General features: G+C 59.6%; 1 protein-coding gene across 2 annotated transcripts in view; it reads right to left on the minus strand.

Moving 5' to 3' along the window:
* Window positions 1–5,352: 5,352 nt before the first annotated feature.
* Window positions 5,353–16,138, minus strand: part of TMEM183A (transmembrane protein 183A) — a 32,961-nt gene continuing 22,175 nt past the window's right edge. Inside the window, exons 5-8 of one of the 2 annotated variants that reach the window (XM_064173437.1) lie at window positions 15,942–16,122; window positions 11,469–11,549; window positions 9,234–9,372; window positions 5,353–5,804 (exon numbers count right to left, since the gene is read on the minus strand). In XM_064173437.1, coding sequence (XP_064029507.1) covers window positions 5,473–5,804; window positions 9,234–9,372; window positions 11,469–11,549; window positions 15,942–16,122 — 733 coding nt within the window. In that variant the 3' untranslated portion in view covers window positions 5,353–5,472. Of the gene's footprint in view, window positions 5,805–9,216; window positions 9,373–11,468; window positions 11,550–15,941; window positions 16,123–16,138 lie in introns of both variants that reach the window. The other variant, XM_064173438.1, reaches the window with a different exon arrangement.

The raw sequence follows: 16,138 nt of genomic DNA on the forward strand, positions 1-16,138 counted from the left end.
GCCATCTGCCTCGGGCACGGCAGCAGGAACAAAGGTTGCTACCTGGCACCAGGTAGGGCAGGCAGCTTGTGAGGTGCCAAGGTGGAGGTGAAGCCCACAGGCTGCCAGGGATACTCTGCTCCCAGCAGGGCAGGAAGGGGCCAGGAGGGGCAGAGGAGCCAGGATGGTGGAGGGCAGCTCCATTGGCAGCGCAGTGGCGCAGGCTGAGGGCAGGCTGTGGGCACCTGGGGCCCCACAGGAGGCAGCAGAGCAGCAGCTGCAGGACAGGCAGGGCTCTGCCAGCGCCCCACGGCCCCATCCCTGCGCAGGAAGGAACTGGGACTGGGCCCTCCCTGCCTGCCTGCCTGGGAAGGAAGAGCTGGGTGGGGGCCACAGAGCCCAGCACAGCCCTGAGCTCCCAAAGGCCCTGGGGACAGGTTTGGGCTCCTCACTGCAGGAAGGACATGGAGGAGCTGGAGCAGGTCCAGAGCAGGGCAAGAAAGGTGGGGAAGGGTCTGGAGAGCAGGGCTGGGGAGGGGCAGCTGAGGGAGCTGGGGGTGAGCAGCCTGGAGCAGAGGAGGCTGAGGGCAGAGCTCATTGCTCTCTGCAGCTCCCTGAGAGCAGGCTGCAGCCAGCTGGGGGTTGGGCTCTGCTGCCTGGGCTCAGGGGATGGAAGGAGAGGAACTGGCCTGGGATTGTGCCAGGGGAGGGTTAGGTTGGAGAGGAGGAAAAGTTTCTTTGCTGGAGGAGTGGTGAGGAACTGGCAGAGGCTGCCCAGGGAGGTGGTGGTGGAGTGCCCATGGCTGGAGGGGTTGAGGAAAGCTGTGGCCATGGCACCTGGGGGCAGGGTTTGGTGGCCATGGTGGGGCTGGGTTGGTGCTGGCCTGGAGGCTCTCAGAGAGCTTTGCCAACCCAAACAGTTCTGTGATTCTAAGAAAGAAGCCCCCAGGGCCCAAGGCTGCTCCCAGAGGGGCACAAGGCTGTGTGGGCACAGACCCAGCCTGGAGGACCAGGGAAACCACTGCCCCCCAGCTGGGGCTGGAACCAAGCCCTGGGGTGGCACAGGAACACTGCACCCAGTCCTTGCCCTGCCTCAGCTCAGCACCCACCTGACAGCTGATCCTGGAGCAGGGCATGGTGAAGCCATGCTGGTGCCTGGAGCCTCCAAGTGCCCCCCTGGGGAAACCTGAGAGCCAGGCAGGATCCCCTTACAGCCCTGCATTATTCAGGGCCCTGAGCAGGACAAAGGCAGGCAGAAGAGGGCCTCACGCAGCAGGGACAGCACCAGGCTCTGGCCCTCATCTGGGGCTCTGTTTCCATGGCCCCAGAGACCCTCCTGAGTCACAACCCAAAGGAAAGTGGCATCAACCTACACCAAGCACAGCCTGGAGCCCTGGCAGAGACCACAGAACCTGGGGGACAGGCTGGGAGAGTTGGGGGCTGGGGAGCCTGGAGAAGAGAAGGCTGCAGGGAGACCTTGGAGCAAGCTGAAAGGGCTGCAGGAGAGCTGGGGAGGGACTTTGGGCAAGGGCTGGGAAAGGCAGGAGGAGGGAGAATGGATTTGAGGTGGGAGAGGAGGAAGAGATTGTTGAGAGTGAGGGTGGGGAGAGACTGGCACAGGTTGAGGGTGGTGAGACCCTGACACAGGCTGCCCCAGGGAGGTTGTGGAGCACAGAAGCACCCAATGTGATCTTTGATCACATTGGGTGCTTCTGTGCTCCACAACCTCCCTGGAGGTGTTCAGGACCAGGCTGGATGAGTCCCTGAGCATCCTGTGCTGGTGGGACCTATCCCTGCCCCATGGAGCTGGATGAGTTTTCAGGTCCCTTCCAACCCAACCCCGTTCTAGGCTGAGTCCAGCACAGCCTCACTGCAGCTTCACCCCTGCAGAAAGCTCAGAAGCAGCATTTTTGGGCAAGCAGCCTTCCAAAAAGGCTGAGCTTAAGTCAGCTTGGGGCTGGGGGTCAGCCAGGAGCCACTCTCATCACTCAGCATACCTCAACTCAAGTGTTGCCAGGCTGCAGGTGAGGCAGGAGGGGGCCAGCAGGCTGCCCTGCAGCTCTACACCTGGGCATCTGCCACCTCTGCCCACCCCACACAGACCACAGCAGCTGCCCTGATCCCTGCCAGTGCTGCCTACAGCTCAGCTCCAGCCCTGGGCTGCTGACAAGGTTGGAGCCTGGCAGAGGAAGAGGTTGGAAGCTGCTCCTCTGCCTTCCACACCTTCCAGCACTGAGAGAGGCTGCCCCAGCAGGGACACCTCTGCAGGTCAGGCTCACCTGTCCACAGCTGCACAGCCTCAGCTGGCACCGTGCCTGCTGCTAGCAGGAAGCATCCTGCCAGCCCAGCCTCTGCCAGCTGCTCCTGCACACCACGGGGCACACTCCCAAGGCTGGCAACCATCTGCCACCTTGAGCAGCTGCTGCTGGAGAGCCTCTGCCTCAGGGTGTGCAGCACAGCCTGCAGGTGCTGAGCAGATCTTAGCTTCATGGAATGGGCTGGAAGGCAGCTCCAAAGCTGACCCAGTCCAAGCCCCTGCACTCAGCAGGGACATCCCAACCAGAGCAGGCTGCCCACAGCCCTCCCCAGCCTCACCTGGAACACCTCCAGGCATGGAGCCTCAGCCAGCTCCCTGGGCAGCCTCTTGCAGTGCTCCAGCAGCCTCCTGCTGCAGAACTTGCTCCTCATATCCAGTCTCAATCTGCTCTGCTCCACTTTGCAGCCACTGCCCTCAGCCTGTCCCTGCAGGCCTTTGGGAGCAGTCTCTCTGCAGCCTGCTTGCAGCCCCTTCAGGCACTGCCAGGCTGCTGTTAGCTCTCCCTGGAGCCTTCTCTCCTCCAGGCTGAACACCCTCAGCTCCCTCAGCCTGTCCCCACAGCAGAGCTGCTCCAAGCCCTCACCATTTCTGTGGCCTCCTCTGGACCCTCTCCATCAGCTCCATGTCCTGCCTGTGCTGAGGGCTCCAGAGCTGATGCAGCACTGCAGGGGAGGTCTCAGCAGAGCAGAATCCCCTCTGGATCTGCTGGCAGTGAACTCTGGATGCAGCCCAGGCTGCCCCTGGCCTCCTGTGCTGCAGGCTCACACTGCCTGCTCCTGCCCAGGCCCTGCAGGTGCTGCTCCCAGAGAGGTCAGCAGTGCAGCCCCAGCTCACCCTGCCACCCCTCACAGAGGCAGGAGCACAGCACAGGCTGCAGCAGGCAAGCAGAGAGCTCAGGCAGGCTGCTCTCCATCCCCCTGCCAGCCAGCACACAGCTGGGAGCCAAACATCTCTGTCCCACTGCACAGTGCTGCAGGGCAAGAGAAGGGACTCTGCCCCTTGGCTGCTGAGCCCTCACCTCCAATCCTGCCTCCAGTTCTGGCCCCAGCAGGGCACAGCTGCTGGAGAGAGGCCAGAGGAGGCCACAAAGATGCTGCCAGGGCTGGAGCAGCTCTGCTGTGAGCACAGGCTGAGGGAGCTGGGGGGGTGCAGGCTGCAGAGAAGGCTCCAGGGGCACCTCAGAGCTGCTGCCAGAGCCTGAAGGGATCCTGCAGGAAGGCTGCAGAGAGACTTTGGCTGAGGGTGTCTGAGCCAGGCTAAGGGGAATGGTTTGGAGCTGAGGCAGAGCAGGCTGAGAGTGGAGCTGAGGAAGAAGCTCTTCAGCAGGAGGGTGGTGAGACTGGCACAGGCTGCCCAAGCTGTGGCTGCCTCCTCCTTGGGGGTGTTCAAGGCCAGGCTGGATGAGGCCTTGAGCAGCCCTGAGGACCTGTCACCGAGTTCAGCAGGGCTTAACCCCTCCACCACAGCAAGGTGGCAGCTCCCCTGCTGCCCTGGAGCAGCCTCTGCCAGCTGCTGCACAACCCTGGCACAGGGCCTGGCCTCTCACAGCTCCTGCCCTACCTCTCCTCCACCAGGAAGACAACCAGGACCGAGGCCAAGCTCCCCCAGCACAGAACCAGCTCTGCCAGCACTGTCCCAGCACCTTTTCCTGCCCTCTGTCTACTGGGAGCTTCAGAACTCACCTGCTGGCACCACCACCACGTCTCCAGCAGCTGCCAAAAGGGGAAGTGTGAGGCAGGAACTCAGCACCACCTCACCCTCTGCCAGCCCCTGAGAGGAGGCTGGAGCCAGGTGGGTGTTGGTCTCTTCCTCTGGGAACAAGTCACAAGAGAAGAGGAAATGGCCCCAGGTTGCCCCAGGGGAGGCTAAGTTGGCCACACGAGGAACAGTTTCCTGCCCCTGTGGGTTGTCAAGGCCTGACCCAGGCTGCCCAGGGCAGTGGTGGAGTCCCCAGGCCTGGAGGGGTGAGGGCCATGGCTCAGTGGTGAGCTGGCAGTGCTGGCTTGGACTCAATCTTCAAGGTCTTCTGCAGCCACAGCATCCCAGAGCTCTGTGAGCACAGATCCAGGTCTGGGCTGGGGTCCTTGGTGGTGACTTACAGGGACAGGCAGCCACACCTCACAGGCAGCCACACCATGCCCGTGTGGGCTCTGCACCTGGAGCTCCAACCCAGCTGGCAGAGCTCCCTCTGCTCCCAGGAGCCTCCCCAGACCCCACACAGGAGAGGCTTCAGCTACTCCTGCTCCAGACAAGCCCTCCTCTGAGAAAGAGCTGAGCAGCTCCACAGTGAGAGGCAGCAAAGCTCAGCCCAGGGCTGCTCACCTGCAGCCCTCACCTCCAGACCTTCACCCTGCACTCCACAGGCCCTGCCTGTGCCCCTCTCCCCACTCAGACAACCCAGAACCAGTTCCAGGGCTGCTTCTGCCTCACAGGATGACTTTTAGTCACGATCCAGCTCCCTGGTGGCTTGTGAGCTCTCCAGAGTCAGCAGGCCAGCACTGCTCCTCTGCTCTGAGGAGACAGAGTCCTTCAGCTTCACTTGTGGCAGTTTATTCCCTCCACTTCTTCACCCCCTCCATCCCATCCCATCCCATCCCATCCCATCCCATCCCATCTCATCCCATCCCTTCCCTTCTCTCCAGAGCACTTCCTGCTCTTAAAGCTTTAGATCTTCTTCTCAAGGAGGGAACAGCAGTGTGAGAACTTGGAGCATCTTCCCACTTGAGAATGGCTTTTGTCCTACAGATCCTCTTGGGGCTAATTGCTTTGTTGGATCCTTTCTCCTTCCTCTCTCTCCTGCAGCTCCCAGCTGGCCCAGCCTGGCATTGCTCTGGATGCTGTCCGTGTAGGAGCACTGCTCTTGAGCACTGCTGCTTTGCTTCCTGCTGCTCCAGACACCCAAGCACTGCACTGCCTCGGGATGCAATCCTGCTGCAGTGACAAACCAAGAGGGAATCTGTTTGGGAATCACCACTGCTGCTGCTGGGAAAGTTTGGAAGGCAAAAACAAAACCAACCTCCTCCTGCCCCAGCAACAGACACCAGGAGCCACTGGGGTTAGCACCAAAAAAAGGCAGTTTTTAACCCAACAGTTCCAGGGAGCTCCTCTCAAATCATCAAAAGGTGAAGTTGACATAAAAGTTGTGGTGTTTTTCACACAGAGTTTCTGCTTCACACTCAGCTCTGCCCCCCAGGGCTCAGCCTGGCACAGGCACCCTCTGCCCAGCTGCCAGGAGGCTGCCCCAAGGTAGGAAAAGAAAGAAAGAAATCCAGCTCCTGGCTGCTCCTCTTCAGCCCCAGCCCAGCTGGCTCCAGGGGCAGGGCTAAGCTTTGGGGGAGAAGGGGTACTGAGGGTGCCACCAGTCCAGCAGCCTGACGCTGTGCACGGGGTCCAGCACCACCTGCAGGCCCTGGTCGGGACGAGGCTTCCTGCCGCTGCGCAGGGGAGTGTCCTGGAAGCCCAAACGCACTCGGTGGTGCCGCATGTCCGAGCTGACCGAGACGGAGAACTGCAAGAGAGACACAGCACAGCTGCAGCACAGCCACCCCCTGCCGGCCTGCAGCAGGGTAGAGTGTTTTGGTGAGAGGAACCAGCCCATAGGCTGTGAAAGGAGAACAGTGGTGATGGCTGCTGCCCCCAGAGCCTTGCTGAACAAGCAATGCCAACATGAGCTAACTCTGCCATTGCTTGTCCCACTCTGCCTTGGGCTGCTGACTGAGCTGCAGCTCCCTAACCTCACCTTCCACTTGGCCTAACCCACCTTAGCTTCATAACCTCTTGGCTGAACCTTAGGACTGGGGTAAGGTTGAGAGGGGCAGGGGGAAGGTGCAGGGGTGGTTGAGAGCCCCTCCTGGGGACTCAGGTTTCTGGGAGGGGAGTTGTGCTTCTGTATCTGTATGGTGTCACAGGCAGTTGGCAGCTGGCACCAGTGGTGCTCCCCAAGGGTCAGTGCTGGGCCCAGTCCTGTTCCATATCTTTAATGATGCTCTGAAGCAGGGCATTGAGTCCAGCATCAGTGAGTTTGCAAATGGCACCAAGCTAGGAGGAGCTGTGGAGCTGTTGGAGGGGAGCAGAGCCCTGCAGAGGGACCTGGCCAGGCTGCATGGGTGGGCAGAGGCCAAGGGGATGAGACTGAACAAGGCCAAGTGCAGGGTTTTGCACTTTGGCCACAGCAACCCCAAGCAGCACTACAGGCTGGGGCCAGAGTGGCTGAGAGCAGCCAGGCAGAGAGGGAGCTGGGGGTGGTGGGAGAGAGGAGCTGCAGAGGAGGCAGCAGTGCCCAGGTGGGCAGCAGAGCCAATGGCATCCTGGGCTGGCTCAGGAGCAGTGTGGGCAGCAGGACAAGGGAGGTTCTTGTGCCCCTGTGCTCAGCACTGCTCAGGCCACCCCTGCAGTGCTGTGTCCAGTTCTGGGCTCCTCCACTGCAGAGAGATGCTGAGGTGCTGGAAGGTGTTTGGAGAAGGGCAGCAAGGCTGGGGAGGGGCCTGGAGCACAGCCCTGTGAGGAGAGGCTGAGGGAGCTGGGGGGGTGCAGCCTGCAGCAGAGGAGGCTCAGGGCAGAGCTCATTGCTGCCTGCAGCTGCCTGCAGGGAGGCTGTAGCCAGGTGGGGTTGGGCTCTGCTGCCAGGCAGCCAGCAACAGAAGAAGGGGACACAACCTGAAGCTGTGCCAGGGCAGGTCTAGGCTGGATGTTGTTAGGAAGTTGCTGTCAGAGAGAGTGATTGGCACTGGAATGGGCTGCCCAGGGAGGTGGTGGAGTGGCTGTGGCTGGAGGTGTTGAAGCCAAGCCTGGCTGGGGCACTGAGTGCCATGGTCTGGCTGACTGGCCAGGGCTGGGTGCTAGCTTGGGCTGGAGGAGCTTGGAGCTCTCTTCCACCCTGCCTGGTTCTATGATTCTATGATCATCTTTTCCCTTGTCTATTTCTGTCTATAACTGTATCTACTGTAAATAGCTGCTTGTGCATTGTGCCAGCTGTAAATAAATAGCTTCATTGATACTCCCAGAGCCGGCTGAGACTGGTCTGGGTACCTTCTAAAGTGTGGGGGGGCAGGGAACACCCAAACCATCACACCCCCCAGCGGCGGCTGCGGCTCCCAGCGCACGGCTGCCACTCAGCTGCCTCCAGCTCATCCACCCCCGGCAAGGCTAAGCCGTTCCGAGTTGCTAGAGGAGGCCACCAGAGGGCTGGAGAAGCTGCCCTGTGCGGCTAGGTTGGGAGAGTTGAGGCTGCACAGCCTGGAGAAGGCTCCAGGGAGATTGTGGAGCTGCTTTTCAGTGCTTGAAGGGGTTGCAGGAGAGCTGGGGAGGGGCTTCGGAGAAGGGTTGGGAGTGGTAGGAGGAGGGAGAAAGGATTTGAGGTGGGAGAGGGGAGAGGGAGAGTGGAGAGGAGGAAGGAAGTGTTGAGAGTGAGGGTGGGGGGAGACTGGCACAGGTTGAAGGTGGTGAGACTCTGGCACAGGTTGAGGGTGGTGAGACTCTGGCACAGGGTGCCCAGGGAGGTGAGAGCCTGGCACAGGTTTGCCCAGGGAGGTTGTGGAGCACAGAAGCACCCAATGTGATCAAAGATCACATTGGGTGCTTCTGTGCTCCACAACCTCCCTGGAGGTGCTCAGGACCAGGCTGGATGAGTCCCTGAGCAGCCTGTGCTGGTGGGAGGTGTCCCTGGAGCTGGAGGCTCCATCCTTGAAGGTACTCAAGATGAGACTTGATGTGGCCCTGTGCCATCTGATCTAGGCAGAGGGGTCCCTGCCAACTGCAAGGGGTTTGGAGAAGATGACCTCTGAGGGTCCCCTCCAAGCTGATGCAAGCTCTGCTGGCAGCTGCACTTTCACTCTATAGAGCTGGCTCCAAACCAGCCTCAAAGGACAGCCCTGAGAGCAAGAGGCTGGCAGAGGAAGGCTGAACTCACAGCCCCTACCTTAGCGACAGCCAGGCTGAGCCTCCTCAGCAGAGGCCACTTGGGAACTCACTCAGTGCAACCACACAGGCTCCCTGTGCTGCACCACTGCTCTGCTGCAGCCCCTGCCTGCTCCTGGCCCCAGCCCCTGCCTGCTCCTGGCCCCAGCCCCTGCCTGCTCCTGGCCCTGGCTCCTGCCTGCTCTTGCTGCAGCCCCTGCCTGCTTCTGGCCCCAGCCCCTGCCTGCTCTTGCTGCAGCCTCTGCCTGCTTCTGGCCTCAGCCTCTGCCTGCTTCTGGCCTCAGCCTCTGCCTGCTCCTGGTCCCAGCCCCTGCCTGCTCCTGGCCCCAGCCCCTGCTCGCTGCTGGCAGGGGAGGCTCAGGTTGGCTATCAGGAAGGATTTCCTCCCAGGCACAGGCTGCTCAGGCTGCTGGTGGAGTCCCCATCCCTGGAGGTGCTAAGGGACCTGTGGTACTCAGGGACATGGCTTAGTGGCTCAGCAGCAGAGCTGAGTGGGGCTGTGAGCTCCAAGCAGTTGGACTTAGAGATCTCCAAGGCCTCTTCCAACCTCAACACCTCTGTGGCTCTAGCTGCATCTGCTGCACCACACAGGGAATGCAGAAGCTAAACCAAGGAGATCCTCAGCAGGATCTCAGTGGTCAGGCACTGGAATGAGCTGCTCAGGGAGGTGCTGGACTCACCCACCCTGGATGTGGTGCTTGGGGCTAGGGTTCAAGGTGAATCTTGTAGAGAAGGGTTCTAGGTTGGGCTTGGTGACCCTGAGGGGCTGTGCCAGCCTGCATGGTGCTGTGATTTGGTGGCTGGAACTCTGTGACCTTAGAGTCTTTTCCAATCTAACTGACTTCATGGTTCTGTTGTATGACTTCCCCTGACCTTAAGCTCCCCCCAGAAGTGGTTTGTGGCTGCAGCAGAGTGGTTCACACACCTCCAAAGAGGAGACCTCTTCATCTGCTGACAGAAAGCAGAGGCCCAAAGCTCTCCTGGCAGGTTTCTCAGGCACTCACCAAGGTAAATGTCATACCCATGACTATTGGCACGAATATGAAGTTGAAGGTGGTGATCTGCAGCAGACAGCAATCCTGATCTGGGTTTGTGTGGACCTCCTCGTACTGAATGGGTGGCTGAAGCCCTTTGCAACACTTGCTCTTGAATCTGGGAGACTGAAAAGAAAGAGGAGAGTTCTTCAGCTGGGCAGGAACCAAAGGCTGCTCCTCAGGGGTGCTGCTGAGCAGGATCTCATCCCCCTCCCACACCACTGGGCAGAGCCTGACATCAACACCACAGAATCACAGGGTGGCAGGGATGGGAAGGGACCTCCAGAGATCATCCATACATGCATCCATCCACCCATGCATCCATCCACCCATCCATCCATGCATCCATCCATCCACCCACCCACCCATCCACTCATCCATCCATGCATCCATGCATCCATACATCCATCCATGCATCCATTCACCCATCCACCCATGCATCCATCCACCCAACCACTCATCCATCCATGCATCCATCCACCCATGCATCCATCCACCCACCCACCCATCCACTCATCCATCCATGCATCCATCCATCCATGCACCCATCCACCCATGCATCCATCCATGCACCCATCCACCCATGCACCCATCCACCCATCCATCCATCCACCCATGCACCCATCCACCCATCCATCCATCCACCCATGCACCCATCCACCCATGCACCCATCCACCCATGCACCCATCCACCCATCCATGCTTCCATCCATCCATGCACCCATCCACCCACGCATCCATCCATGCACCCACCCATCCATGCATCCATCCACCCATGCATCCAGCCACCCATCCATCCATGCATCCATCCACCCATTCATCCATGCATCCAGCCACCCATCCATCCATGCAAGGAACCAGGAGGTTCCAGCTCAGCACAAGAGGCAACTTCTTGCCTGGAAGGGTCCCAGAGCCCTGGCACAGGCTGCCCAGAGAGGTTGTGGAGTCTCCTTGTGTGGAGCCTTTCCAGCCCTGTCTGGATGTGTTCTGTGTGCCCTGAGCTGGGTTGGGTGCTCCTGCTCTGGCAGGGGGTTGGACTGGATGAGCTCTCTGGGTCCCTTCCCACATCCTGTGTGAGCCTGTGTGTGATCCAGCTGGCTCTGCAACTCTGGGGCACATTCAGCACAGCTGAGGTGGCTGCTGCTGAGGACATGGTCTGAGGGGGATCTGTCACTGTCACTGCTCTGAAGTAGATCTGCTCACTGCAGGGACTGCAAAGGCTGGGCAGGCAGCAGGGCAGGAGGCCTGCTCTGCTGTGCCCTCAGGAGGGGCCTGCAAGCAGCTAGGGATAGCCTTTGGAATGGGCAATGCCCCAGGCTGACCACTGGCATGGGCTGCCTGAGGAGGTGGTGCAGTGCCCACACCTGGAGGTGAGTAAGAGGAGGCTGCATGAGGCACTCAGTGCCAGGGGTTAGCTGATCAGGTGTTAGGTTGGACTGGATGAGCTCAGAGATCTTCTCCAGCCTGGTTAGTTCTGTGCTTCTGTGCAATCCTGGAATGGTGCCCTGGGGTGGATGATCTCAGAGGGCTCTGCCAGCTGATGCTGTGGACCCATGGAACCCCAGAGTGGGAGGGGTTGGGGGGCACCTCCAGAGATCAGCCACCCCTGCAGAGCAGGAGCACTGAGGGCAGGTCACACTGGAAGGTGTCCACGCAGGACTTGAAGATCCCCAGAGAAGGAGATTCCACAACAAGCACAAAGCCATAGCTCAGGACTGCAGAGGGGAAAGCTGAACCCCTGAGGCTGCCTGCAACTGCCTGCCTCTGCTTAGAGCCACTGCTGGAGGTGCTCACTGCCAGGGCTGGCTTGGGGGAATCCTTCCAGTGAAGCAAGGAGCTGCAGATTCTGTTTGACCACTGAGAGCACAGCCTGGGTTTTGGCAGGGATCAACACTTGATGATCTTAAAGGTCTCTTCCAACCTAAACCTTTCTGTGATTCAACAACTTCCTCACAGCTCAAAGCTCAGATTTGGGGTAACAAATGACCCACATCTGACAGTGGTGAAAAGGACACCAAAGAGGAAACAACAACCCCTGCCAGGCTTCTAAATGTCTTGGCAGCCCAGAGTGAGCCCTGCTGTCTCAGAAGCTGCTTTGGTTGCTCAGGGGAGTCAGAGTTTCCCTTCATTGTCTGAGCACATCACAAGTTTCCATCTTCCTCTCCACCCCCCTCATTACTGCTTCAAAAGCAGCCCCAACCATTCTGCTTCTCTTTTCATACCTGCTTTTTGAACTTGAAGTTGAACTCCCACATTGGTTCTTGTCTGTTGCCTTCAATCTTTTTGCACCAGAAAAGCAGACACTGAGGTGGAGACAGAGAGAAAAAACAACCACACAATTATGAGACCCTTAGAGGAAGAAGTTTTGAGCTTCCAGTTGCAAACACAAGCAGCCAGCAGCAGTGAGGAGCCAGTCAGTGACTCCAATGAGTTATGTTCAGAGGACTCATGCAGCACTCTGGGTCTGCCAGTTTCAAGCTGGCCAAGTTGGCATGCAGCTAGATGACACAACATGGAGCCACTGATGTGGTGAGCAGAACCATCCCCTGGTGCAGCCTGGCCCTTCCCTCAGGCAGGGCTGAGTGGCAGTGCCACCCACTGGCTCCCAAAAAAGAACTCCCTCTCAACCAGACTCCACAGTGAGGAAGGACTGGAAACAGAGCAAGGAGCAAGGAGAGAATCCAAAGGGAAAGGCGAGGATGGGTCCATGAGCTGCGAGGTGACAAAGTCCCTAAGCCACTGTGGGGTCAAAAGAAGGTCCTGACATCACCTGGCAGTGACTGCCACACGCCACAGGACAAAGGCACTGCCAGGACAGCACAGCCTGGACAAGCTCCTGTCACCCTGCAAATGGAAATGAGGAGAGGGCCTCTAGGAGCACCAGAGGCAGCCAGCGCTGCCCTCCCACGCTGGCAGCCACCAGCAGTGCTGCAGGCAGCCACCAGCAGTGCTGCCCTCCCACGCTGGCAGCCACCAGCAGTGCTGCCCTCCCGCGCTGGCAGCCACCAGCAGTGCTGCCCTCCCGCGCTGGCAGCCACCAGCAGTGCTGCCCTCCCACACTGGCAGCCACCAGCAGTGCTGCCCTCCCACACTGGCAGCCACCAGCACTGCTGCCCTCCCACACTGGCAGACACCAGCAGCGCTGCCCTCCCACGCTGGCAGACACCAGCAGTGCTGCAGGCAGCCACCAGCAGTGCTGTCCTCCCACACTGGCAGCCACCAGCAGTGCTGCAGGCAGCCACCAGCAGTGCTGCCCTCCCACGCTGGCAGCCACCAGCAGTGCTGCCCTCCCGCGCTGGCAGCCACCAGCAGTGCTGCCCTCCCGCACTGGCAGCCACCAGCAGTGCTGCCCTCCCACACTGGCAGCCACCAGCACTGCTGCCCTCCCACACTGGCAGACACCAGCAGCGCTGCCCTCCCACGCTGGCAGACACCAGCAGTGCTGCAGGCAGCCACCAGCAGTGCTGTCCTCCCACACTGGCAGCCACCAGCTGCCCTGCAGTTCCAGTCACTCCTTGCTGTGTGGTCCCCAGGCCCACCCCCAGCATGCAGCACTCAGCAGGAGCCTGAGCAGAGCTCCAGGATGAATCGAAGGAGGAAGGAAACCAATCCCCACAGCCCTGCACAGCCAGGAGCAGAGCCTGGCAGGTCCAGGCAGGCAGCACAGGTGCCAGCCTCCACAGCTGGGCTTACCAATGGACAGTGGCAGCAGGAAGAATCAGATGGGCAAAGGCAGCTCCCCAGTCTCTCCCATGCCAGGAGAAGGCCTGGCTGGGCTGCAGGGTGGAATTCCATTCCAGGACAAAAGAAAGGCAGAGCAGTTTCCACCAGAGGAGCTCTGCAACCAGACACTAGGGGTGACAGCAGACCCTCAGCCTCAACTCTGACCCATGCCCACGAACAGGAGCCCCTAAAGGACCTGCATGAGGTGGACACAGCTGTTAACATGCACCAAGCAAACTCCACCTGGGAGGAGAAGGCTCTCAGGTTCTCCCCCAGCAACCACAAAAAGAGGTTCTCCAGATGGGTTTTATGCCAGGAGAGCAGCAGCAGCTTCCGAGTCTAAACCTCCACCAGCAGGGGCATTTGCTGGCCACCTGGCAGAGAGCAGGCTGGGCTGGCAGCTGCTTTGGGGATGGCAAGAAGTGAAGCACAAAAGGTCAGTACCTCCTAAGGGGCAGAGGATGTCGTCCACGGGTCTGCAGTCCTGCCCTTCGGAGGCGCCGCGGGGCCTGCGCCGCCCCACGTAAGGGGAGGGTCTTTAAAGGGCAAAGCCTCCTGCTGCCACCATAGCGGCTCCAGTGTCCCACTCAAGCTAGGCTAGGGAAAGAAAAGAGGAAATTAAAGAGGAGAAGCTGGAGTCTGGCAACACCTGGGCCTGGGGGCTCGCCACAGGCAGCTGCTGGAGGCCTCTGCCCCCACCAAGGGCAGCCCCCAGGCTGCGGAGCTGCAGCTCCTGCCGCAGCCGTGGCACACACGGGGGCAGCGTGGCCCTGCCGTGCACTGGCACAGCAAGGGCAGGCCTGGGGGGGTTGTGTCGTGCTGCAAGGGGTTAGCTCAAACAGCTGCTGCTCACACCAAGCCTCCTCAGCCTTTAATTTCCTTTTTTAGAGCCTGGGGAACTGAAGCCTGAGCTCGAAGGACCTTCCTCAGCCGTTAGCAGAGGAGCAGCACCAGCGGTGGGCACCAAAGCCGTTATGATGGCAACGAGAGCACCTCCCCACCCTGCCAGCAGCACCTCAGCTCTGCAGCTCCCACAGCCACGCTGCCAGCTGGGGGCAGTGGCTGCAAGCTAGACCCTGAAGGACCGAGGTTAGGTTTGGGCTTCCTGCAACTGATCAAAACCTGATGATATGCCTGATGGGTGTTGGTCTGGCCTCTGGGGTTTGTCCCTCCTCTTGTACCCCCATAGCCAGTGCTGACAAGCATGGGAAGTGTTTGCTGTGTTTGGAGCTGCTTTCTTCTTCCAGGAAGCAGCTGCTCCTTGAGAGAGCTGCTTTTTCAGTTCCACATACATCCCCAAATGAAAACTTCCCCTGTTTAGGGCTCACCAGAACTGTATCACATCTGAAGTGGTGTTGAAGCTATCAGCAGCTGTTGAACCCAGGCACATATTTTGCTCTTTAAGGTAGATGATCCCCACCGCGGGGGCCCGGGAGGAGCACGCAGAGCTCTGGCTGCCGAGACCCGGGCAGAGCCCTGCTGTGCTCTTCCCCTGCCCTGCAGCACCACCTGCCTGTGGAACCTGGATGCTGGCCCAGCAGCAGGACATCTTCCTCCAGTGTCCACGCAGCAGAGGCAGGGTGAAGGGAGAGATGTCACACTCAGAGATGAGCCTACTGTGCTTTGCATGGAAAGGGAAGTACAACTCTTGAACCAAAGCCACTTCACTTTGCCTACCAAAACCACACTCGACAGGCTTCTGACTACAGCTCTGGAGGGTGGAGGATTCCCCCTGCTGCTAAAGCTGCTCTCAAAGTATCAGCCAGTTGCAAGGTACATCCAGCCACGGAGTTAAGGGTCACCAGCAGGTCGAGGAATGCAGCTGGGACAGCCAAGGGAGCTGCCTGCCCACACCAGAGCCAAGCCCTTCACAGCCCAACGCAAGCAGACATTTGCCATGCTCACAGCTCACCACCCTCCCTCGTCCAGACACAAGGACCATGGAACCTACAGGAACAGAGTATGCAACAACTCCCTCTCAGGGGCCACCAAGGTCACTTCTGACCTCTCCAGATGGAGAATGGAAGTGTTCTGGCAGCCAGCATCAGAACCAGGCAGAAGACAGAAAAGCTGATCCTGCTGCAGCCTCCTTCAGCAACAGTGCAATGGAAGAGAGGAGAGCTGCAAACATTCCTGGCAGGTCAGGGATAGTTCTGTTTCAGCCTGACATTCAGTGAGGCCTTTTGCTGATTCCAGGGATGCTGTGGTGGGACACAGGCAGAAACCAGCCAGAGGAGCAGGTAGAGTCATCTACAGTGGCAATTCCAGAGGCAAATAACCAGCACACTGCTGGAAATCACTGCTCAGAGCCAGCAGACACCCCAGAGCCAAGCTGCACATCACAGAAACACAGAATGGGTTGGGCTGGAAGGGACCTGAAAGCTCATCCAGTTCCAACCCTCCCCCATGGGGCAAGGACACCTCCCAGCAGCACAGGTTGCTTAAGGCCTCATCCAGTTTGGTCTTGAACACCTCCAGGGAGGTTGTGGAGCACAGAAGCACCCAATGTGATCTTTGATCACATTGGGTGCTTCTGTGCTCCACAACCTCCCTGGGCAAACCTGTGCCAGCGTCTCACCACCCTCACTCTCAATAATTCCTTGCTCAAGGACTCATCCAACCTGGTCCTGAGCACCTCCCTGGGCAACCTGTGCCAGCCTCTCCCCACCCTCCTTCTCAACAATCCCTTCCTCCTCTCCACTCTCCCAGCTCAAAGCCATTCTCCCTCATCCTGCCTTTCCCAAAGTCCCTCCCCAGCTCTCTTAGAGCCACTTCAGCTACCAAAAAGGTTGCTCTGAGCTCTCCCTGGAACCTCCTCTTCTCCAGGCTGCACAGCCCCAACTCTCCCAGCCTGTCCCTCCCGCAGCAGCGATTCCCCAGCCTCACCGTCAGGACATCCTCACAGTCTTCTGGAAAGAGAAGGAGCAGCAAAGAGCTGGGCCAAGCCCAGGCTGCTGAGTGTCTGCACTTACTCTGGAGTTCTTTAAAGTGCTGGGGGTGCTGTCTGGGATGGCAGGCAGCCTGGCCAGGCGGGAGGCGAAGGGCTCGTACATGTGGTAGAGCGAGCGGATGACGCAGGCGCGCAGGCAGTGCAGCCGCTCCATGGACTCCGGGCGCAGGCGCAGCGGCAGGTAGGCATCCAGGCTGTAGTGCCTGCAGAGCCAAGCAC

Source organism: Pogoniulus pusillus, chromosome 39 (genome assembly GCF_015220805.1).
Source record: "Pogoniulus pusillus isolate bPogPus1 chromosome 39, bPogPus1.pri, whole genome shotgun sequence".
NCBI lineage: Eukaryota > Metazoa > Chordata > Aves > Piciformes > Lybiidae > Pogoniulus > Pogoniulus pusillus.